At 48.3% G+C, this 25065-nt stretch overlaps 2 protein-coding genes across 7 annotated transcripts in view; one reads left to right on the top strand and one right to left on the bottom strand.

Annotated features, from left to right (window-relative positions):
• Positions 1-3964: 3964 nt before the first annotated feature.
• Cmtm3 (CKLF like MARVEL transmembrane domain containing 3) lies at positions 3965-13096 on the top strand. 6 transcript variants are annotated; one of them, XM_017801401.2, is made up of 6 exons: positions 3965-4099; positions 4930-5145; positions 7659-7814; positions 8757-8852; positions 9147-9267; positions 12129-13096. In XM_017801401.2, exons 2-6 carry the CDS (start codon positions 4999-5001, stop codon positions 12161-12163), a joined length of 555 nt encoding a protein of 184 aa, XP_017656890.1. In that variant the 5' UTR covers positions 3965-4099; positions 4930-4998; the 3' UTR covers positions 12164-13096. The 6 variants fall into 6 exon arrangements, with proteins under 6 accessions (XP_017656890.1, XP_029425849.1, XP_029425847.1 ...); XM_029569989.1 differs by lacking the exon at positions 3965-4099 and adding an exon at positions 4203-4220; XM_029569987.1 differs by lacking the exon at positions 3965-4099 and adding an exon at positions 4275-4293.
• A 453-nt stretch (positions 13097-13549) lies between these two features.
• Positions 13550-25065, bottom strand: part of Cmtm4 (CKLF like MARVEL transmembrane domain containing 4) — a 27877-nt gene continuing 16361 nt past the window's right edge. Inside the window, exons 3-4 of the mRNA XM_008846281.2 lie at positions 22721-22819; positions 13550-21043 (exon numbers count right to left, since the gene is read on the bottom strand). Coding sequence (XP_008844503.1) covers positions 20879-21043; positions 22721-22819 — 264 coding nt within the window. The 3' untranslated portion in view covers positions 13550-20878. The remainder of the gene's footprint in view (positions 21044-22720; positions 22820-25065) is intronic.

The raw sequence follows: 25065 nt of genomic DNA, 5'->3' as shown, positions 1-25065 counted from the left end.
GTTTTTGTTAACCACTTGTCAGGTGAGGTGCACTTAGGTTGCTTTCATCTCTTAGCTATTGTGAAAAGAGCAGCACCAAACATGGTTGTACAAGCATATCTATCATAGGATAAGTCCTTTCGGTATTTGCCAAGGAGTGGTATAACCTGGTCATATGGTAGGTTCATTTTTAGTTTTTTAAGAGTTCTCCACACTGTTTTCAACAGGGGTTGCACAAGTTTGCAATCCCACTAGCAGTGAATGAGCGTTCCCCTTTCTCCACATCCTCACCAGCATTTGGTATCATTTGTTCTCTTGATCCTAGCCAGTCTGGTTGGGGTAAGGTGATACCTTAGGGTGATTTTAATTTGCATTTCCCCAATTACTAATAAGGTTGAACACTTTTGAGATGTTTCTTAACCATCTTTATTTCTTCCTTTGAGAACTCCCTGTTTAGGTCTTTAGCCCATCTTTTAATTGGGTCATTTGGTTTCTCGCTTCTTTGTTTTTTGAGTTCTTTATATATTCTGTATGTTAAACCTCTGTCAGATGTGTCACTGGTGAAGATTTTTTTCCCACTCTGTGTGGGTTTTCTCTTCACTTTTTTGATTGTTTCTTTTGCTGTACAGAAGCTTTTTAGTTTAATGAGGTTCCACTTATTGATTGCTGACCTTAATTCCTGAGCAACTGCTGTCTGTTTTAGAAAATCCTTTCCTACACCTATATCTTGTAAGTTACTGCCAATATTTTCTTCTAATAGTTTTAGGGTTTCCAGTTTCACAATGAGGTCTTTGATCCATTCGGAGTTGACTTTTGTGCAAAGTGAAAGATAAGGATCTAGTTTCGTTCTTCTACAGGTAGAGATCCAGTTTTGCCAGCACCATTTGTTGAAGATGTTGTCTTTCCTCCATTGTGTGTTCTTGGCACCTTTGTGAACTATCAGGTGGCTAAAATTGTGTGTACTCAGGTTTGGGTCTTCAATGATGTTCCATTAATCTAGGTGTCTATTTTTGTGCCAGTACCATGCTGTTTTCATGACTATAGCTCTGTAGTATTTTTTAAGGTCTGGTATAGTGGGGCTGGAGAGATGGCTCAGCAGTTAAGAACACTGTTCTTGCAGAAGACCCAGGTTGAATTCCTTGATTATGTTTATGATTGTTCTTTTAAATTATGTATCCTGGGTTATCTCTAGGGAGTTCTCCTTGTAGAACTCTTCTACAGGACTGGTGGAGTTTGGTGGGGGCATAGTGTTCTGGCGTTCCATTCAATTATTCTTTCATTGTGATTTTGGCATGTGAATTTCTTTTGTTGTTTGTGAATCTGATATGAGAATTAAGTTGAAGTATGCTTCTGTTTGTATTATTGGTGTGCCTTGGTCCTTTTCTTATTGGTTATATGAAGCTGGTTGGTTCAGGGTTCAGGTTCTCTCAGGTTTTATTTTGGAGGGAACTGATGGCTTCAGATCAGCTCTTCAGGAGTACCCACAGAAGCCTAAGTCAGGTTCCAGTCAGGTACACTCAGGCTTCCTTCTAAGGTTTGGACCCCTACTAGCAGGAACTCAGAGCAAAATTTGGGAAGATCCCTAAGGGGATGCTGATTTTGGGACTCACAGATGGTTTGCTGAGTTTTCAGCCCCTGTGCCAGAAGGAGGCGGGAACAGGCACTCTCTGGGGGTCTGCTGAGATCCCAGCTGCTACACAGATGGAGGTCAGAACCCACCCTCTCAGGCTGTCTGCTAAGATCTCAGCCTTATCTTACCAAAGCCAGCTCTGCCCAGGGGCCTTGGGAGGGGCCTCATGCAATCCTAGTTAGGCACCATTGGGGGAAGCTCACCACCACGTGGTGGCCGAATCAGGGGCTCTCAGGCAGTCCCCTGAGTTCTCAGCCTCAATGCCAAAGGGAGGCGGGAACAGGCACTCTCTGGTGGGCTGCCGCTCCCCACCCTTTTCTTTAATGTGCTAATTTACAATCTCCTTTGGTGAGTCACCTGTTCAAATCTTTGGCCCATTTTTTTATTATTGAGTCACAATTTAGAGCCATGTTTTAGTAACAATTTAGACCCATGTTTTTAGATCAGAGGTGGGTCCTCCTGAGGAATTCGGAGTAAAAGTTAAGCACCAGGGTCTGGTCCTCCCACCCTAGACTTCTTGATTCATTATCTCATTCAGGACTCTTCTTGTTGGCTCATCATCCTCCCCCCAGTAGCTTTTCACTTTTTTTACATCCTGTGCTTCTTGTCCTGCTTTTGGATGAACAAATGAATTGTGGGAAAGCCTCCGAGGAGAAATCACACTGCACTATGGTCACTGTGGAATAGGTGGTTTTCATGGTGTGGGGCATGGCAGGGGGTGTGCTAGAGAGACGGCTCAGAGGTTTTGGGCACAGGCTGCTCTTGAGGAGGATTGGGATTCAGTTTCCAGTTTCAGGTATCTGACTCCCTCTTCTGACCTCTGCCAGCATTGCACAAACAAGGAACCCTTTAATGCAGGCAAAACAGTCATACACATAAAAAACGAAAATCACCTTTTCTGGGGCTGGAGAGATGGCGCAGCAGTTAAGAGCACTGACTGCTATGGCAAAGGACCAGGGTTTGATTCCCAGCATCCACATAGTGGCTACGAACTGTCCTTAACTCCAGTTCCAGGGGAATCTGAAGCCCTCTTCTGACCTCTGCCACATTGCACGACACAGGTGCATTCACATACATGCAGGCAATACACTCATGCACATAAAATATTTTAAAAAATAAATAAAATAAAAATAATCTTTTTTTAAAAAGGTCTTCATAACCCGGGCATGGTGGCACATGCCTGTAATCCCAGCACTTGAGAGGCAGAGGCAGGCAGATCTCTGTGAGTTCAAGGCCAGCCTGGTCTACATAGTGAGTTCCAGGATAGCTGGGGCTACAGGGAGACCCTGCTTCAAAAAGACAAAAAAATAAAAATAAAAAGGTCTTCATTAGGTAAGAAATTAGAAGTGGAAGTTGGAGAGATGGTCATTCAGTGTAAGCCAAGAGACCCGAGTTAGATCCCCAAAGACTGTAATCTTAGTACTGGGAAGGCAAACAGGAAAATCCCTGGGGATCACAGACAGGCAAGCAAGTCCAGTGAGCTTCAAGTTCAGTGAAAGACTCTGTCTCAAAAAATAAGGTGATGAGCTGGGTGTGGTGGTGCACACATTTAATCCCAGCACGCAGGAGGCAGAGGCAGGTGGATTTATGTGGGTTCCAGGCCAGCAGGACATACAGGGAGACCCTGTCTCAAAAAGACCAAAAAAAAAGGGGGGGGGGAATGAGTCATAAAGGAAGACACCAGACATCAACCTACCTCTGGCCTCCATCCACATTCCCACACATTCTTGTGCACACACACGTTCGCCTGGGCACGCACATCATAGTAGAAGGGTCACATCTACAAAGACTCTGTGGCAAGAGGCATTAGTTTGTAAGAGGGCTGCTAATTGACAAGGGAAAAGAGGGATGGGGGTCGGTGCCAATATTCTGTCCATACCAGATGCTGAGCAAGGAAGCCCCAGAGGTTGTGCTTTGGGGCGGTACAGTGGAAGGGCCGCATGACTGGTGATTTAAGTGTCCATGGCTGACAAGGGAGAAAGCAGAGGCCTCTTAAAGAGCCCACAGGACAGTTCAGCGGGCAGGATGTGGGACTTAATGGTGATAAAAAGTGGGCAGAGAGCAGGGCCAGACTGTGGGCCTCCGGGATGGGCCGGGCGGTGGGGGTGAGAGAGGACCAGAAGAGTTCCCAGGTCTCTGACTAGTGGGCTTGGGGAGAGATGACAGGCTCCTCCTCCAGAGCTCAGGCACAGGATGAGCGAGAGCGAGCGAGAGAGCGAGAGCGAGAGCGAGAGAGCGAGAGAGAGAGAGCGAGAGCGAGAGAGCGAGAGCGAGAGAGCGAGAGCGAGCGAGAGAGCGAGAGAAAGAGCCCATCCGTGGTTCTGTTGTATGTCTAGGAGTCCCCCTAATGTGGACTAGGGGAGGGGGCCGCAGAACCTCGGCTGCCAACAAGGAGGCCCAGAAGGGGGACTGGCTAGCCGAGGAAAGACGGGACCGGGAAGTGGAGGCGAAACTCTGAGAGGAAGGGATGGAGGGAGAGCTGACAGCGCGGTCAGAGCAGAGCCAGGAACTCTGAGGCGGGGTGGGCGCGGAGAGGGGGGAACGGTGGCACGGGAGGGCATGACGACGTGTAAGGGGAGTTCTACAGTTGAGACGTCGAGGCTGCAGGAAGGTATCTGTCACGCGCATGGGCAGAAAGTTAGTTCAGAGAGGCAGCTGCATTCCGGGGCGGTAATACTGGATCGGTGAGGCCAGAATGGGGAAAGAAGACTCCAGGCCAGCAGGTCCCGCCCAGCGCAGACCCTGCTGCAGGGATCCTAGGGGACTGGGCAAATGTGGGGGTGGGATCCGAGGGGACAGGACAGAAAGGGAATACTGGGCGGGGGATAAGGGGGGTCCCGAAAGGCAGTGTGTGTGTGAGGGGGAGCAGAGCGGGAAGGGGACAGGGCAACAGGAGTGGGTGGGGCAAAGTCCAAGGAAGCAGTGGGGGCCGGAGCGGAGAGGGGGAGGGAGTAGGGACAGTAGGGGGAGGGCAATGAGGGAATGGGAGGAAAAGGGGCGGAGATGGTTGGAGGGGCTGTGGGGAAGGGATATGCGGACTAGGGTCCAAGATGCAGTGGGGGATGGGAGGTTCAGGGATAGGGGTGGGAGTGGGGGTGGGCGGGGCATGGTCCACAGGGGTAGTTGGGCGGGAGAATGGAGGAGGGGGACGGGCGGGGTAGGGTCTGAGGGGCAGTAGAGGAAGACGGTGGCTGTTGGAGGACGGCGGAAGACGAGGAGCTAGGGGCGGGCGGCGAGGCTGGGAGGATGGGGGTGGGCGGGGCAGCGGAGGATGCGCCCCGCGAGTCTAGTCCAACTCCACTTTTCCTCCTTCCGCACAGTGGGTTTCCGCTTCCCTCCTGGGCGCGGGGTGAGAGGCTGGGAGGCTGAGCCTCGCCTGCGCCGCTGCCATGTGGCCCCCCGACCCAGAGTCGGAGCCGGACCCGGAGCCGGAGGGCGGCTCCCGGCGTGGCGCTGCGGTGTCCGGGCTCCGCGCCCTGCTGCCGGCACGCGCCTTCCTCTGCTCGCTCAAAGGCCGCCTCCTGCTGGCCGAGTCGGTGAGTGCGCGGGCCCCGAGCCCCGACCCCGGTCCCGGGAGAGCTGCGGCGAGCCAGCCGCCGCCCGCCAGGCCCTCAAAGGGGCCGCGGGACACGGTGGGGGACCTGGTCTCCGCCGGCGCCCGGGCCAGGCCGCGGTGTGACCTCGGGCGCCCCCGCCCTCCCCGGCCCCGGATCTGCGCTGCGCTCGCTCGGTTTCTTCTGGCCCATCCCGCCCTGTTCCACTCCGCAAACCCTCCTGCCGCCGGGGATGCGCCGGAGGTCAGCCTGCCCGGATGACCAGGACCCCCGGGCCCTGCAGAGTGGACGAGTGCCCCAGGAGTGGATGAGGCCCTTGCGCTGCGAGGGTGCGGGCAGCCCCGTGACCCCAGGGTCGCGAGCCAGCTGGGTGACTTCATTCCCTTCCTCTTCCCGCCCCCACCGTGCTCCGTCCTCCTCCCCACTGATCCCCACCCGGCTGGGCAGACGTCCTTTGTCCTCCCGACACTAAGATAACTCCCGCACTGTCGCGTGTGGGGCGGGGACTGACGTGGGGCTTCCGGAGATGGGACAGGCAGAGGGAGAATGGATGAAAGGAGGAACCAGCCCTTGGTGACCGCAACTTGTTGCTTAGATCCCTAGCAACTTGATACCAGTCCTGTTCCCATTTAGAGTTGGGGGATGAGGTAGACCGAAAGTACCTGTAACTTTGTAAGGGATTTGACAGGTGGCCCAGACAAGGGGCTATGAAGATGGGAGTTGGAGTCTTTCGGAATCCAGGCGTAGAAAAAGAAGGAAAGGGTAAGGGGTGGCCTGCAGCGTACAGGGGAGTCACCCTCAGTCCCATGCAAGAGGAGAGACTGATAAGAACCCGGAGGTGTGTAGGGGTGGTGGTGCAGGTAGCCACCAAGAATTTGTGAATGAGAAATCAAGAGGGGGAAATCCCAGAATCAGACTTCAATGAGAGGAGGATGGGGACAGAGAAGGGAGGAGCACAAAGAGCAGTCTTTGACCGGAAGTAGTTCATTGGGATCTGGTGGCCTGGCAGCCTCAAAGTCTTTCCTGTCTGTCCAAGGGGAGCTGAGCTACCCCCATGGCCACGTTCAGGGAAAGGGGTGGGAGGGCCCCTGAGATTCCTGCAGTTCATTTGTCTGAAATGGCCATAGTGTTTCCTGTGGGACATCGAAGTTTTCCTTGAGGCCCCTTAAGCTACTCAGCCATGGACATGCTCAATTCCAGCCATAGTGATAGAAGCCAGGGGAAAATGAAAACCTCCTGGGTGCACATTCTGATACCCTTTCATTAGCTGGATGACGGGGTCTGCTCATTTTGAAGAGGGGTGATGGGTGGCACCTGGCACATGGGTGGTGGGGAAGAGCAGAGAAGCCCAGAGGCCTCAGCAGGCACACACTCAACACCTGGCATATAAAGCCACTGACCTAGCCATCATCCTCATCTCTCCCTGCACTGCAGGCAGTCTGCAGGACTAACCAATGGCATCAGCATCCTCTATACCTACAGCCTTGTGGGCCATACTTCCTGTAGGTTGAGTACAGCTAGCCTCACCTTTCACGTAGGCTGTCTGAATGGTGCAGCAGGGCCCCAGGTGTCAGTGTCAACACACCCTCTCCAACATAGTTATATTTTTGTTTTTTGAGATAGGGTCTCATATATCCCAGGCTGGCCTTGAAAGTTGCTATATAGCTGTGGGTAACTTTGAACCTCTGATCCACTTGCCTTCACCCCCCAAGTGCCGGGATTGCAGGTGTACATCAGTGCATCACCATGCCTATACAGTGCTAGAGATGGGAACCCAGGGCTTTATGCACACTAGGCACTCAGTCTTCCAACTGAACTACATCCCTAGCCCCCGGGTAGTTTTTTTGTTTTTGTTTTTTTAAATGAAGATTTGCAGATGCACAAGAGTGAAAGACATATCAACACTCATGCATCCATCACCTGAACCGTACAATAGTTAACACTTTTAATGTGTGTGGTTTGTTTTTTTGGTTTTTGTTTTTTTGGTCTTTTTGAGACAGGGTCTCCCTGTAGCCCCAGCTGTCTTGGAACTCACTATGTAGATCAGGCTGGCCTTGAACGCAGAGAGGTCCGCCTGCCTCTGCCTCGTGCTGGGACTAAAGGCGTGTGCCACCACGCCCGGCAACACTAGTACATTTTAACTCTAACCACTTCAGCATACGTATCATTAACTGAAGTTCTTGATTGGGTTTTTTTTTTTTTTTTTCAGGTAGAATTTACATTCATGAAAAGCCCCGGTCTTAGGTGTTAGGTGTGACATTTGAAAGTGGTTGCTGTTTAGCTCTGACTTGCCCCCTGGTGTACACAGCTGAATTGAGTGGATTCTTTCCTAGAGCCATTAGGGGGAAGAGGGGAGTAGTCCTATGAGGTGGCGTGCTGGGGAGGCTGCGGTTTCAAGAGGAGTCTTGGCAGGGATTTGGCAAGGTGTAGGGAATCAGGGTCAGGCCCTGGACTGAGGGCAGTAAGAGGATCTGAGTCTCACTGTTCTTTCACAGGGTCTCTCGTTCATCACCTTCATCTGCTATGTGGTATCCTCTGCATCTGCCTTCCTCACAGTACCTCTGCTGGAGTTCCTGTTGGCTGTCTACTTCCTCTTCGCTGATGCCATGCAGCTGAATGACAAGTGGCAGGGCTTGTGCTGGCCCATGATGGTGAGGCTCAGGGGACCCAAGAGACAAAAGGATGACTCTCACAGAGTAGCCACCTGAGGAACCTCAAGTTCCACATTAAAGCCCCTCTGTCTCCAACGTGATCGTGGGCAGTTTGCAGCTGGCAGGCTTCTGATAATTCAGGACCCCCACCCCCCCTCCTGGAACCCAGCAACAGCGGGACCTGGTGCAACTGGTAAGGCCTCCTGAGCTGGTCTGTGAACTTGGAAACCCAGAGAAGGCCCCTGACCACCAGGTGTCGCTGTTGCTCCGAACCCAAAGTTGAGGAGGCATGTGCCTTCAGCCACAGGAATTCAAGCCATTTCCAGCCCTGAAGGTTAACTGAGGACTTACCAAGCTTCCCAGACCTCAAATATGTGGCAACCCTGGCCTTGTTGGATCACCTGAGGGCCTTGCAGCCCTAACAGTGGTCTTTACTGGATGAAATGCATCATAGAGAAGAGAGCAAAGGCTAGGCTCAACCCTGGTCTCTTGACTTCACCTCCTTCATCCTCGTTTCCACCTAGGGATAGCTGCCTCTGCTGCAGCCCCATCTTAAGCAGAGACTGGCCATAAACGAATCAGTCAGGAATGTGGCAACACAAAGCCAAGAGCTAGGTCTCCCAGTTGGAGAACCTAAGGGAACAGGTGACACGTTCCTCACTTCCATCTCTGCCAAATGGGCCAAGCCATGAAACAAGCTATAGCCTGGTCCACACAGTTACCCAGAGGGCAGAGGACAGCAATCCAGCTGAACCAGGGACAGGACAGTGTCAGCTGCGGGCAGCCTATGGGACAACAGGAAGCATATGGAAAGTAGATCAGGGCATGCAGGTGGGGCCAAGACAGGGACTCCAAGGGCGCTAGGGCTGGTCATGTCAGGTCCCCATGCTGTGCCCCACTGTGGGAGGCCAGAACGGCCTGGCCATGTCCCTTTCTCCTCAGGACTTTCTGCGCTGTGTCACTGCTGCCCTCATCTACTTCGTCATCTCCATCACTGCTGTCGCCAAATACTCAGATGGGGCTTACAAAGCAGCTGGGGTGAGTGGCTGCCCTACCTACCCTGCAATGTCTTCCTGATGTTCCCCTGACACCCATTCCTACGGGACCTTCTGCTCCCGTGTAGGTCTCTGCTATTCCAGAGTCTACTTACTCTGCCTGAGTTATGAGAGGCTGGTGTCTTCGAGGTTCACAGAGGGGCTGTGCCTGCCCATCAGCTCTGGGTGGGGAAGTTCCTCAGGGCTGCCTCCTTATGCTCATCCTCCTGATCCAAGAACCCTCAAGTCCTGCTGATGTGTCTGTCCATCTCCCCTATGCCCTCCATCTGTCCCATAGGTTTTTGGCTTCTTTGCCACCATCGTGTTTGCAATTGACTTCTACCTGATCTTTAATGAAGTGGCCAAATTCCTGAAGCAAGGTGATTCTGCAAACGAGACCACAGTCCACAGGACAGAAGGTGAGTGGCCATTCTGAAGGGTTTCTGCTGAGGAACCTGGCTGATCACTGCAAGGCTCTGACCTTCCCTGGAGACACCAAACTGAAGAAGCAGGGAGTGTTTTACAGCCTAGCTATCATATCTCTTCACCCATCTGTCAGGGCCAGTCAGGGCTTCAGCTTTGCAGGAGCATTAAGTTGAGTGCATGCTTGTGCTTCTGGCCTTTTAAGGCCCCCCAGTGCCTGCCAGGGCAGCCAGTCACATCAGGACACCAGTCCATTGGGACCCACCATGGTTACTTGCCTTGTCCCAGGCTCCCCTTTCCTTACCTGTCTGGAGGCCCTCAGCCCTCACACAAGTGCAGGCACAGTTGTTGGGCTTGGATTTTGAGTTTTTTGTTTTGTTTTTGAGACTCCGTAGTTCAGACTGGTCCAGAACTCATTGTGTAGCCCAGGCTGGCCTCAAATTCATGGCAACTGTTCTTCCGCCTCCCAAGTGCTGGGATTATGGGTGTAAGCTACCATGCCTGGTTTGTTTGGATTTTATTTCCACAGAAAGTGCACCAGGCACCTGGTCCCTGAAGCCAGGCCTACAGCTCAGAGAGGTCACCATGCCTGTTATCTGATTTGAAAACAAGCTCAAAGTTGGAAGGCTGGTTTTTCTGTCTGCCATACCAATGGTCACATCTTGAACTTGTGCCCTGGGATGGGCAGGAATGTGGCAGGGGCCCTATAAAGGTTTGTCAGGAGATACTACAGATGGTTTGGCCTGCCCTCCTTCCCAGAATCCCTAACCCAGAGGAGTAGAGCAGGTGGAGGAGCTGACTTGGGATACAATTTCTCCACTTCGGCTCTAAGGCCCACTGGCTATTTCTTCCTTTAAAATTGATTTTTATTTTATGTGTATGAAAGCTTTGCCTGCATGTATGTAAACACACCTGTGCAGGCAATGCCCAAGGAGGCCAGAAGAGAGTGTCAGACCCCTGGAACTGGAGTTGTAGACAGTTGTTAGCTGCCATGTGGGCTCTAAGAACCAAACCTGGGTCCTCTGCAAGAGCAGCCAGTGCTCTTAACTGCAGAGCCATCTGTCTACCTCCCTGCCCCTAGCCCCCACTGGCCATTTGTCTGCCTCATTCCCTCAACTCCATGGAGACTACTACCTATGCTACTGGTTAGCTCAGCACCAAACTTACCCTACCCTGGTGTCCCTGATCCCCTTGACCTTGTGTTACCCCTGCTAAGGCCACTTATTTGTCAAGCTAGGGGTACACATGGTAGGCAAGATTTTTGAGTGGGGGAAGCCCACAGCCCAGGCAGGAGTGACCTGGACACAGCAGGGTACGTGCCACCTCAAAGAACAGAAATGGGTCAGGGAATGGCACCAGATGGATGACAAGTGTAACAAAATTTTGTTATCTACAGCAGCAGAGGTTAGGCCCCCTGTGTACCAGCCAGGCCCGACTCCTGAAGGTGGCCCTGGAGCTGGATCTTGACAGATGTGTCAGACTGTGCTGGCAGAAATGGGCAGGTGGAGGGAAAGGACAGAAGGATACAGAGCAGGTGCTCTTACCTAGGCCAGATACTTCTCTGGAGCAAGCCAGTAGTGCCGTGACTGAGCAATCAGACAAAGGAGTGCTCTGGGGTCCAGCCTTGGATTTGAGAGCTTTCCCTTCAGAATGTTAAGCATGTGAGGTAGGACCCAGCTGGTTAGGTTTAGGAACCACCAGCTTCCCATGGTGGAGGGGGGTGTCAGTCCCAAACACTGTCCCTCTGTTAAATGAATGCCATTCCAGAATGCTCATTTTTCCCACTCTGGCAAACATGAGGGTAAATGTTCCTAGATGTCCTTGAGCCTTTGGGCCTGTGGCAAATGCCAGCCAGCCAGCTCAGCAGTCAGTGTACGTGTCCATGGAAACATGTTTTTTGAATATTTTGTTTCTATGAGATATTTAGAGAAATTTATGCATACATATATAAAATGTAAAAGTCTATTTTGTAATGAAAGTATTCTTGGCCTGTATGCTAGATGTGAATATCTAGCAAACTCTACTCTTTCCTATGCAGCCCTGGCTGAAGGGTAAGAGGAGTGAGGGCTTGATGAGGTTTCCATCCTTGCCCTGCTCCAAGCTTGTCCATGAAACACCAGTGGAAAGACCACCTAGGAGTCAGGGCTGGCCAGGAAGTGACAACCATCAAAAAATAGCAACTAGTACCAGTCAGGCAGGAGGACTGTGGTGCTTTGCCTTTCTGAGGTGGGAGGTCACAGACGGTTCTATAAAATAATCTTCATCACTGACAGGCCCTTAGCAGGATAAAACTGCTTGTGATAATACAAAATAAGGATCTATAAACAGCCAAACCTATAAAATGCTTTACCAAAAAGAAAAATAAAAGCTTGCTGATGTTCCAGTGTACTTTAGTTTGGGGACAAGAAAGTTGCTGTTGGGTTGAAGAGATGGCTCAGAGGATTAAAGCACTGGCTGCTTTTGCAAAGGATTAGTTCAGTTCCTAGCTTCTACATGGTAGCTAAGAACCATCTGTAACTTGTTTCAGGGGATTTGACATCCTCTTCTGGTCTCTAAGGCCACTGTATGATAAAGGTGTACTTACATTTGTACAAAACACTCAACACAGAAAACAAAAATAATAAATTTTTAAAATGAAAATAGCTGTCTTCATCTTTCCCAGCTGAATGGGGCAGATGGGGACAGGGGTGCAGGTGTACAACTTTGACATCCCCAGGTGGGGATTCCTAGGCTTGCCTGAACCCCTTGGGGAGGAGGCATTTGGGCTTTAGGCTTAGAGGCACTCCTACCCCGACTTGTGCCCCAAGGCCCCACCATCCAGAGATTGATGCCAGTGTCCTCTGTACTTTCCTTTCAGAACAGAATTCCAACTCTGACTCCGACTCTGACTGAGGCCTGTATGTACCTGAAGACCCGAGCCACGCAGCCTTTCACCTGTACCTTCCTGACAGGGCTGCAGAAGCATGGCAGGGGATATGCACAGGAGAGGAGGCTGAGGAGCCTCGGTCTCCTGCAACCTCAAGATTATGCTCCTGAGCCTCACATTCAAAACTGTCCCTGTTGGTTTAGCACTGCTGAACCAACACATCTGGAATATTCTACCTTCTCCATTTTCTATCCTATAGATCTTGAGCTCTTTAACCTCACTGCCCCAAACAAGCAAACACATCACATGGAGCCGAATCACTGTTCAGGTGGCCGCATGGGGCTGGGGTGAGTCTGTTTCACTAACAGAAACCATGGCAGGACAGACCCTCACGGCTCCAGTGGTCCCTGCGTGGAGTGCTCCATTCACATCTGCACTTTGTTGAGGAGATACTTTCAGGAATCTTTGTCAAAGTTCCCTCCTCACTGAGAAACAGGGACAAATCTAACCTAAGCAAGTTTTCTGTTCTGGGTCCGAGACCCCTTCAGAAAAGAGCCTATAGGCTTGTTACCAGGGCCAGCACACAGAGGAAGCCGACCACTGCAGAAGTGGCAGTAACCAAGTCACCGGTGGCTGGGCAGGCCTGGCCAAACCCTCTCTTCCTGGGGTCCAGAGTTCTGGGAACACTAAGGACACCCAGGTAGGTCTACTGAGCCCCTCATGAAAGATGAGATGGGCCTGTGCTCACTTTGGGATTTAGATTGTGTATATATCTTTGGTGGGGTTTTCTAGCTTTTTATAATTTTTTTATACAAAAGCAACAAAACAAATGGCGTTTTCTGTGACTGAAGAGGCCCCATGAATGAGCCAGATTCTGGGTCCATGTTTTGGGCATTTGTAACCTTATATCCTGCATGTGAATCAAAAACCATATAATGGATTAAAACAAACTGCTTAGAGTGTGTCTGCCTGAAAAAATTCATCTGCCACTGTACAGTAACTGCATGCTTTAACACAAATCGGAGACAGTGACTCCTGACAGTCTGAATCTCAGCAGCAAAGCACTAGGGTAACATGTGGCCAGTGTAAGTGGCTGGCCTAGGGCCTTCTCACGTAGGATGGTATTCCACGGCAGCCAGGACCTATGGCTTCACAGTTTTTGGAAGCTAGAGACTCTGGTCAGCATTCTGGCCCAGGCTCACAAGAAGAAGTAAGGCATTCCTGCACATTGTCACAGAATGTGTACTGAAAACATGTGTGCCCTACCCTGGCAGCCTGGCACAACTGGTACTACACAGTCTGTTCATAGCCTGTAGACTGTGGCTCTAGATCACTTCTACAGAGCAAGCCTGTTGCAGAAGCTGAACCCATAGCCTTTGGAGGCAGGAGAGGCAAGGAGAGAAGAGACAACACATTTTTACATGTCCATTTATTAAACAAGAACTCCTTCACAACAATTTAATACAATATTAGCGATTAGTGTTGAGAAAATTATTTCCCTCTACATACAAAAATACAGATTTGAACACTATGAAAACAAGACAAGTACCATGAAAAATTGGTCCTTCAAAAGAAAGTGGGGAGACTGAGGGCAGTGTGAGGCTTTGTCTGTTGTCAGGGACAAATCAATGGGAGCAAATGCCATGGGGCTCCCACACCAGTCAAAACACAGGGTCAAACATGAGAGCCAGTAAGGGCCAGAGGAGGCCCTCCCAATGATGGTCATGTCAGAGGGACCAAAGTTTACTCAATGGCTTTCATCTTGGAATGCCCACAGCCATGTCTATAAACTTCCCCAAAGAAACAAACTTCAGCTGGGTGTGGTGACACATTTCTGTGTCCCAGCATTTAAGATGAAGAGGCAGGAAGATTGCTACAGGTTAAGAAACCAGCCTGGCCTTACATAGTTGAGTTTCAGACTGACCAGGGATACCTAGCAAGACCCTGTCTCAAAAAAATAAAATAGAAACAGACTTTAGAAACAGAATGTGATAACTATTGACACTCTCTCCCAAAAGAGCCACTGGTTGAAGTGCCAGTGGCCCATCCTAACAGAAAGTTGTCACTTAGCTACCTGATGACTTCTTTTGTTACCACAGAATTACATGTTGTTACTCTTCAAAAGGACAAAAATAAAGAGCTACAATGTCATGTTTCAGAAAGTCCGTACCTTCATTCAGCAATGGCTTAGCTAGTTTTCCCTGACCAGACAAGTTGGCAGTACAGGACCAGGAAAACAGAAGGGGCACCTAGGTTGCCCTATACCTGACTTCATCCAGCTCCCCACAGCAGGGCATCTACTGCATTCAAGCCACCCATAAGCCCACCAAGGGCATCCATAGCCCTAACTGAAATCCCAGTGGGAGGTAAGGCCACAGCTGGGCTGAGTTCCTCCCAAGAAGCAGGTGACACTTAGCCCATCCTGGAAGATGGGCCAGAGAATAGCCTGAGGCTGGCCAGGGTAGCAGGGCAAGGAACCAGACACAGGCTCTCCACGTCAGACAAATCCAGCAAACAGAAGTCAGAATACGGATGATACTCTTAAAATATGGGACCACTTTCTTACTGTTGGAGGTGAGCAGCTGCTCATCAAATCTAATAAATGCTCAAATGATGCCAAATACAGTTATACTAACTGATTTTTTTTTTTAATAGAACCATCCTCTGACTCTCAGATTAAATCAGTAGAAATGTGATGTGGGGAGAATGCAGCACAAGAGTAGCTGGGGGATTTTTTTTTTTTCTTCTTCTTTTGAACAGTTCATAGGAAGTTTAAAAGAAAAATGGCCCAAATGCCAAGACCAGCATTGAAAGCAATATTAAAAGGACACAATCTAAAATCATGCTACAAAAATAGTGTTATCTGTTTTAACTGAATGTACATCCTTTTTCCCCCAATTCCATGACTGACAAGAGTGCGTATGTGACACATGGAAGGCACCAAAGGTGAAGTGATTATTTGTCTTAAAATATACAAAGACAGAATTGCCTATCAAAAAAAAAAATATAGAGACAGACCTGTAATAAATATCTTAGTGTTTCTGCCATGGGTTCCTAAACCCCTACAAACTTCAAGACAGACTGATTCCCTAGCAGTCCTCCAGACAGAACCACGCCTAACAACATCAAGTTATAAAAAAGCAATGATTTTAGGTAAGTGGGTCAATTTCATGATGATTTGAAAATTAATTTTTAATGGGTTAGGAGTGAACAAGTTGGGGCCAGGCCAGCCCCTTGGTGGGGGTGGGTTGGTGTGGAGTACTATCCCAGCCAATGGCCCATCTTTCGCCCTCTTTAGCACTTGGCCCAGCCACTCCTTAAGTCCTGAGTGCTTGTCCTCCTCATTTCCACAAAGGGGAAGAGAGCTTTGAAACTTGCTGAATCCATTCTGTAAAAGGAAAGCAAAGCAGGGTTCGTGGAGGGAAGCAGCTGTCAGGCAGGCCTGTCCCTGCCTCAAGTGGGAGTGGGGGCCAAGTTTTCCTCACTGTCCTCATTTCACGCCATTCCTTCCATGGCTTTTCTATGTAAAAGAGAGTCAGGGTACTTCCTGCTGGAGTGCAAGCAGCAGCATCCAAAGCAACTTGGATGACAGCTTTGGGAATGACAGTCATCCTCAGAATCTTACTTCATGGCATCTCTCCTTTCAGGCACAATTATAAAAAAGAAAACCTCTAGGCTCTATCCTCCATCCCATTAACAAAGCTGATTAAGGTGCCTCCAGACATACTCTTACCATAATAATTATAACCATAAAAGTTGCACTAGCTCACCAGAGTCCAAGTGATATTAACCCTTAACCAAAGGCTCACCTGAATTAAAGTCTCAGTAAAAAGGGTGACAAGCTAACCTGATAATACAGGTATGCTCTTCAAGGACCTACAACCTAAACTTGATCCTAGGCAAGTGGCTAGTGCCTCGAGCTCAGTGGGTTTATAGGTCTTTCCCTCCCCTCTCCCCTTCCTCTTTGGTTTTTGCAATAGGAAAAACTAGAAAGGAAAAAAAAATCTCAAAGGTTGGGAAGTTATATTCAATGCCACTGACCAACAAGTAGTTCAATGGAGCATTCCCTTTCAGAAGAAAATTCTAGACCTAACATACTGAAGGTACTTTCTTTCAGAAACAGTTTCTAGCCCGGTGTGGTGGTTCATGCCTTTAATCCCAGCAGGAAGCAGAGGCAGGCAGATCTCTGTGAGATTGAGGCTAGCCTGGTCTACTTACTGAGTTCCAGGCCAGCTGGGACTACAGGGAGACCCTGTCTCAAAAGAAACAAAACACACAAAAGAGTTTCTAATAAAACATTTAAAAATTAAATATTTCAAATGACTTTTTCAACCAGACAGATCTTATGATTATTAAAGTAACTGTGGAACAGAGAAGATACAAAGTTTTATGGAGTTAGGAAAGTTTACAAAGTAAGAACGTAGGTCTGTTAGGTCTTCACTCTGCCTGGAGTGCACCTGAGCCAGATCTGTCACCTGCTCAGACCCAGTGCTGAGAGATGGTGATCTCCCACACACAATTCTTACCCTCAAGTTAATTTTGGAGCATCTGCCCTGCCCTCACCCTTCTGAAAAAAAGGTAATTAATCAAAGACATGTTTCCAGGGCAGTCTGGGGTTATGAGCACATGGAATGCCAATCAAGGCCACTGCTACCTTCCACCACCTCCTCCTCCTCTTCTTCCTCCTTCTCTCATAGACCTCTATTATGCAAACCTCAAATGCCCACCAGACTCCTGTGTAACTGGTCCTAGGAGCAGGTGCTGATAAAATCAGGCCAGGGAAGAGAGAAATGCTGGACTCTTAAGAGGATCTAAAAGAGTATCTGGAGACTGCATGCTAGAAGCCATCCTTAAAGCAAAAAGCAACTTTTTCATTCTGCTCATAAGAAACAGCTAGCATTCTTGGTCTAGAAAGTACAAACCTCTTTCTGCTCCCTGTTTAATGTCACTGTTGCTATGTAGATGACATCCAGAGAAAAAGGCAATCAGGCAGAGGTACAATGACCTTGTGACTGCTCTGTATTTTGAACAGAAGGCAGAGCAAGAACTATATACATTATCACTAAATTGAACATATTTCCCTGCTCCCAAGACTCTCCATAGGGAATCTGGCATGGGTAGGGATTAGTCCTCAGGCTTCCTCACAGACCAGGGAGACATTTCCTCCAAACAGGACATTCGAAATCTATGGGAATCTGAGAAGAGGTAAGCTTCAGCCACACACAGGGTTAGCCAAGACTCACTCATGGCAAGCAAGAATTCACAGACATGTACGGAGAAGAGTCAAGCCTCCATTTCCTCTAAGATTGCCTGTGGCTAACCCAAGTCTAAATCACTAGAAAAACTTCAAAAAAGATGGAGGACACTGCAAACTTGAAAAGAGAAGGAATGTTTTCAATTGAACAATGAAGGTCCCTCCAGAAGCATCTAGCACAGGGTAAAAGCCAGGCACCAGGCACACTAGGCCTGCCCACAGGTGTGAGTAGTCTAGCCTATAAAAGGACCCCAGGGCCAAGTGCTCAGAGTCTGGTGGGCCTCGACAGTTTCTCCGTGGTCAGGGTCTGCCCACTCTAATGTTTTGGCTAAGAAAGTGGTGGGCACTGGGCATGAGCAGCCTACTGTGTTCTTGCTTTTTCTATAGACAAAAGTAATCTCTCCTGCATGGCTGTCTACTTTAAACAGAACTTTTATGAAGAAATTTTAACTCATTACTGCGTTTGCCTTTTCTAGGAGCCAACAAGTGTCTAGGTTTTCTTGGCGGCAGTTTCTCCATATGAAAGGCAAAGGGCATTGTGAAGGGATGGGGGCCCACCCAGCCAACCAAAACAGTGCCAAAATATACTTTCTCTGAAGTGTTTGCATCTATCAAAATCACCAAATGCTACATCTCCAGGAACATACCAGATGTTCCCAGCAAGTACAGTTCCAAGTTTTACTCCAACTGTGAGAGTCAATTCATCCCTGCAGGAAAGGTAAGGTTGCCTTAAAATACCCTAAACCTAAGTGACATCAGTTCATAGTAGAATTACTAAAGATAAAATTATGCTTCCTTCAATTTGCAAGGTCCTCAAGACCCTGAATCTAAATTGTCTTGTTTGTACACAGAGGCACCATAAGAAAAATGTAGGTGTCTTTACAATCACCATTAATAACCATATTCCCTTCATGATTTTTCCTCACCACACTGGTTGTATAGGAGGAGATACAGAGCTGTTCACTACGCTGATTAAAAAGTGTACAGCCACTTCTGGTTCTCTGGGAGCTAGTTAAATAGCACAAGCAAACACATATACAAAAGTCATGGGGAAGCTTCATAGCACAAAGGATATTAGTTACTAGGACATAAATAATTCCAAAGATTCTATCACTAAGATGCAAATTACTCCTAAGTCTCTGGCCATAAGAGGACACCACTTTTATCATCTCTCTGCATACACGCTATTGATGGGCCTCAAAGATTATTTCTTTCAGCTGACAACACTTCTTCAGAAGGCCAATCAACAGTCTCCTTTCACCAGATGATAAAATGGTTTTATTGAAGTGACCTGGATATACTTGGGCAACAATCCTGCCTGAATGGTTCTTTTCTCCAGCTCACTTCAAAGGTAGCCTTTTACTGAGGCCCGGTCATATGACTCCCAGCAGATTTCTGATAAAGCTCAGGGTGGGCCTTCCAAGTGGGTCCCATATGATGCAGGCCGAGTCTTTGCAACTCTATTTTAAATGGAATTTTCAGAGGGAGAGAAGCCCAATTTTGATTATGCAGACACACTCAGAAAATGCAAAATAACTATGTAAAAGGAACAGATAAAATCCAGATGTCATCTGCTTCCCCGCATCACCACATATAACAGGTTCAAAGTTGGTAAAGCACGAGGTGTGTTGACTCACAGCATGCTTAGAGAGGCCTCTCTATCAGGAGGTGGGCCTGGGGCCAGGTCCAGGCTGCCCTCAGAGGAGAAGGGGGGTGGAGGGGGAGTTATCACCAAAGTAGCTGGGTCAGCCTCTAAACATGTGACCTTGGCTACAGGCACCTGGAACTGCAGCAGAACCAGATTGCACTGGATGTTGGGTTTAGGGAGCCAGTCCCTAGCCCTGTCCCTCAGCAAATACAGCCTGATACCATTTCCTGTAGACTCCCAGCCTCATGGCGTTACCAATAGCCCCTCACTGCTACTAAACCATACAACGCTGCTCTTCCCTAAAGAATGCAAACCACAGTGCACAGGGGCGCCTCCTCACAGACTTGCCTCCCCCAACATTGCCACCAACTTTCCAGGTTATGTACTACAAAGGACACTGCTCAGGCTGTAAATAGTCCTCAACACAAAACAGCAGGGGTTCATTCTACTGCAAAATCTTCCCACCAGCAGGGTCATTTCCTTGGTGAGGGCTAACTATACACAAAATAGTAGAGCTACAGTGAGGTCTGTAAACATTAACAGTGCAGAGTGGGAACCTGACATGTTAAAACAATTTTCCAAAAAGATTAGTCTCTAAAAACAACAAAACTACAGCATCATAGGGGCTTAACTCATTCACCACAAAAATAATCTTCACTTTATCAAGAACCAATAAAAAGCCTTATGTAACTAGGATTTTCGACACGTTCCAAGACTGATGCTTATAGTGATGACACTCAGGCACCAAAAGTGACAACAATGCCTCTTGAAACATCCATGGAAGGATGTGTCCTCGTGCAAATTCAAGTATTTTCAAATCCTAGACAAACTGAGAGTCACTTTAGAACTCTTCTCAGGCATTTAGAAAATTAGCACATGTCCATAAAATAGAGGCTCTGCTTGAGTGTGCCGCTTTGTCACACACACACACACACACACACACACACACACACACACACGACACACATGTGTGGTCCATGAGGCCAGCAACTCCTCAAGTGCTTCGGCTGGTGGAAGAATGTTCAACTGTTTCTTTTGCAGGTTTCACCTGAGAAGGTAAAACTGCAGAAACTGCAACTCAGCCTCAAGGTATGTAGGGCAGGCAGGAGACTGGCAAACAAGATGGTCCCTATATTCCTGGGAACAAATACGGGACCCAGGAAGGTAATTCATCTGAGGAAGAATCAAGTGATTTCTCAGCAGGGTAGGAGACACACATGGTCATTCACACCCATGAGTCAGTGGTCCCATGGAGCTGTTCCCACAGGACACCATGTTTTCTTGTCCTGTAACAGATAGGCTCAGCAAGGAGGCTCCAGGAGCACATCCATTTGCCAAGCCCCTCAGAGTCACACTGGGCATCTGGATGCCCCAGGCATGGAAGACAAAGAGGGTGGATCCAGCCAGCCAGACTTAACACCCACCCACAGCACACCAGGGAGCTGCCCAAGAACCATACAGGCTGTTCCAGCTGTGTACCTTTCTTTGGCAGTTCCCTTCTTAGCAGCCCCATTTAACCTAAAGTTTTGACTCATCATAAATACACATGACAGGGTGGCTCAGAGTCAGATGAGGACAGCTAAGACCTGGAGTGGATATAAGCAGTCAGTGAGGCCAGCTGTTCCCACAGCCACCCAATGTTGGAGGACCTGGGCCTTTCCAGCCCACCACAGATCAGTCACTGGGCCACTTTAGATACCCTTCCCCAAAGTGAATTTTTATCAAATAAGACAAAATTCAACTGTATCACACAAAAACTGGATCTGACGTGCTGAGAGAAAGAAAACTTGATTGGAAGAATGAACATGAGGGCAGAGGGAAGAGGACTCTGGTAGGTTCTCATGTGTCCAGGCGCTGGATCTCAGGGCGACTGTCCACATCTCTGGACTCGGTGCGAGCTCGGATGTAGTCATTAGTGCTCTGCTGGCGGAGGCTGAGTCTCCATTTCTGCACAGCCAGGAAGGTGCTCACTGCATAGGCCGCTGTTGCCAAGAAGCCAAATATCTAAAATATACAGGCACAGTTACCCTTGCTTATGTGCCCTGAAGCTGAGTGTCATCACAGGGACCCAAGCTATGTGCAGTCCCTTCCAGCCATATCCCATTCCCAACCTTGTTCAATGCACAGTGATTATCTGGTTCAAGTGCTAGTCATATGACCCAAAGAAACTCCAGCTTGACCTGAGGACAACTAAAGAGGTCTTCTAAAATCTTTTGATTTTTATTTATTTAATCTCTGTGTGTGCACGATGTGTGTGTATATGCATGCAGGTATTTGTGTGAGTGTAGGTACATGTGTGTCACAATGTGCATGTGAAGGGCAGAAGACAACCTTGGGTGTCAGTCCTCTCCTTCCACCTTGTTTGAGGCAGGGTTTCTTCTTGTTGGAAGCTTGTCTACACCAGCTAGCTGGCCCGTGAGCTCCAGGGAGTCTCCTCTCTCCATCTTGCCTTAGGAGCACTGGGATTACAAATGTACCTGCTACTGCATCCAACGTCACATGGGTTCTGGTGATCCAAACTCAGGTCCTCATGCATGCTGGCAAGCGCTTTATCCACTGAGACCACCCCCCCAGCCCATTATTTCTTTTAAAAATTATTAATATTATTGTTGTTATATTATTTTGAGACAGTCTCACTATGTAGCCCTGGCTGGCTAGGAATGCTCTATGTGGACCAGGATGTCAAATTTATGGCAATCCTCTTGCCTCCTGAGTTCCGGGATTACAGGTATGTACCACCAAGGGTGCCTCCCCCCGCTGGTTTTTTTTTTTTTTTAAATCACAAAAGTACCACTTTTACTGGATGTAATTCACGGCCATTAGTCCCACAGGTGAAAATATAAAGTAGACAAAATATGATATAGAAAGAATATTAGAGTCTCTCATGTATCGCCCACATGAAGCCACAGAGCCCATGCTCCGCCGCATCACAGCCCTGGTGCCTCCTGCCGCCTCATACCCAGGCAGCTTCAGGTGAGACTCAGCGGAGTTTTAATTATTTAGTCAGGTTTGATGCATCTCCTGAGTGGCCCTGGAAGAGCAGCCAGTTTTAAAAAAACTAAAAAACGGTTTATTATAGTCTGAGTGAGATGACACATTCCTTTAGTCCCAGCACTTCACAGACAGAGGATGAGGCAGCCTGGTCTACACAGGCATTTTCAGGCCAGCCTGGAACTTTACATAGTGAAACCCTGTCTCAAACAACAAACAAAAAATGTATTACATTTATTCATCTCTTTTAGTGTACACCTGTTTGTGTGAGAGTGGTATACTACAACACACAGGTGGAGGTCTCAGAGGACAATCTGTGGGAATCAGTTCTCTCCTTCCACCACGTGAGAGAGACACAGGGATGGAACTCAGGCCATCAGGCTTGGCAGCAAGTGCCTTTACCTGCTGTGCCATCTTGCTGGCCCCAGGTTAGTAGTTTTTAAAGTCTCTTATCCACCCCCACCCATTTCAAGTGATACATGGTCCTTATAAATCAACGACAAAAACACAGAGCATGAGGAGTGAACCCGTTCTATTATAGAGACCTCTCCCTCCCCAATCCCTTGATTGACCATGACCAGGAAAGGAATCACTAAAGGAGGATCATAAGATACATGCCAGGGGACAGAGGAGAGCAAGTCTTGGGAGGTGCGAAATTAGCCTGCATTTGGACCAGTCCAGTTCACTTACCACAGCAGCAATCTCTGCTCCGGTTTTGTGGTTTAAAGCAGCCAATACAATTGAGGCAATAAAGAAAAAGAAAGTGCTGAGTCCAGTGTTGACCAAATCCTAAAGAAAAAGGGAAAATAGGTGTCATTCAAAAAGGAACTAAGAAACTTTCTAGACTCATTCTATCCAGCTTCTGGTGGCTCCAAATCTCTCAGCGTCATAGGAGCACTGCTCACACAAAGGAAGAGAAAAATAACATTCCTAAGCAAATCACTACAGCAAAATCCACACCTTAACCTGCCATGTTACCAAGTCTTGCTCTGAAGAGAACCAAAATTGACAAGACTAATTACTGTTCATAGAGTTCTGGCTTATTTATTCATTTGTCTGTTTACAGTGTTGGGAGCTGAACCCAGGTCCCTTACACATGCTGCCAAGTACTCTACCACTGAACTACCCCTAGCCTTCAAGTGTTATCTTTTTACTTTGTTTTTTGTTTGTTTGTTTGTTTGTTTTGAGACAGGGTCTCCCTGTGGCCTCAGTTGGCTTGGAACTCACTATGAAGACCAAGGTGGCCTCTATCTCACAGAGATTTGCCTGCCTCTGCCTCCTAAGTGCTGGGATTAAAGGCATGTGCCACCATACCTGGTTCATCTTTTTTTAAAAACTGCCCATATAAGGGTTGGAGATAAACAGTGCTTTCTGGACACAACAGGGTGGTTACGCATGTGAACAGTGGCTGCGACTGCATACACAAAACCTACACAAGATCAAACCACACAAAATCCCAGCATAGAGAGGGGAGATGGGCAGAAAAACCCCACCCCTAGTGAGGAAGCTATTGGCAGCTGATGGCTGCTGGGGGAGGGAGAGTCACTTTTCTTCAAAGAAGTGGTCTCTGAGAAGCTACTGTGCTCCACATATGACTCTACACATATATTACACATATACTAGAAGCAGTAAATGGACTTGGGGGGGGCATGAAATTGGAAATTGGGAGCGAGCAGTGGTGAAGAGAGTAGAGGAGGAGTTGTAGGGGAAGGAATAAGGAGTAGACTTTATCAAAATACATTATATGCATGTATAAAATTCTCAAACAATTAAAAAAAATACAAAAAGAAGGTGGGTGGTTATATCTCCTTGGTATGGGGCCAAGCTTCCCAAGAGTCCAAATGTACTGAAACTGGTAGAGCGCCCCAGCACTCTCTTACCTTCCTGTGTGACATCCGAAGCACATTTTTATACACTGAGAACATCCTTTCTTAACAGGCTTTCGGGCTTCTATGTCACCCAAGCCTGGAGACTTCCAAGTTTTTACAAAGCAAGTGAGGTTACGGACCCAGTGTTTGATGTGTTTCACTGCTGCCTCACTTGTGAAACGGAACACAGCACAGTGACTAAGAGTTGCAGGCAGATGGAGAGCCCTAATCAACCTATGACTTTAGACAAGCTGCTCTGCTCCTCTGTGTTTCAAGTGGGAACAGTAGCCCCTTCATTCCATAGTTGTTCTGGAGAGTAAATGGAACCATGCAGGTGATGAGCCAAGCTCTGAGCCTGGCCCCAGTCAGGGTCCTCTATGTGCTCACTGATACTTCTGTTATAGCTGCTCTGGCATTAGGCCCCCACTATCCCAGGTTACTGTACCTCACAGCCTCCGTGAACTCCATTGGGGAAGAAATTGCAGGAAAAAGCCCGATCTGCTTAAGTGGCTAGCTGGCTACACCATCAAACCTGGGGGATCCTCTGGTCTAGATTGACTTTCTTAATATTTTTATTATTTTTTTAATTTTATGTGTATGAGTGTATTGCCTGCATGTATGTGAGTGCACCCGTGTTGTGCAATGCCGCGGAGGTCAGAAGAGGGCTTCAGATTCCCCAGGAACTGGAGTTACGGACAGTTCATAGCCTCCATGTGGGTGCTGGGAATTGAACCTGGGTCCTCTGCAAGAGTAGTCAGTGCTCTTAACTGCTGAGCCATCTCTCCAGCCCCTTGACTTTCTTTTTAAAGATGTCAAGATACAACATTCTATCTTAAAAGTACCAAGCCTGTCCAAGCACTTGGGAGGCAGAGGCCAGTGGATCTCTGTGAGTTTCAGGCTAGTTGGGGTTACAGGGAGACCCTGTCTCAAAAAAAGACCAAAAAAAAAAAAAAAAAAGTATCAAGCCTGTACAACAGGAACTCAGCAGCCAGGACTTCTGCTAAACTTGAGAAAAGCTCAGAGTAGGTACCATGAGGCTGTTTAGAGATACTACCAGCAGGACAGATTTCAGCTGTGACCCACCAAGGCCAAGGCAAACCACTCACAAATTCAAACCAGGAAGTAGTTAGATACCCTCAACTCTAGATAGGTGCTAAAAGGCTTATT

This window comes from Nannospalax galili, unplaced genomic scaffold, assembly GCF_000622305.1.
Source record: "Nannospalax galili isolate Female #2095 unplaced genomic scaffold, S.galili_v1.0 scaffold2103, whole genome shotgun sequence".
In the NCBI taxonomy this organism is placed as follows: Eukaryota; Metazoa; Chordata; class Mammalia; order Rodentia; family Spalacidae; genus Nannospalax; species Nannospalax galili.
This window is presented reverse-complemented; position numbering and strand designations above follow the sequence as displayed.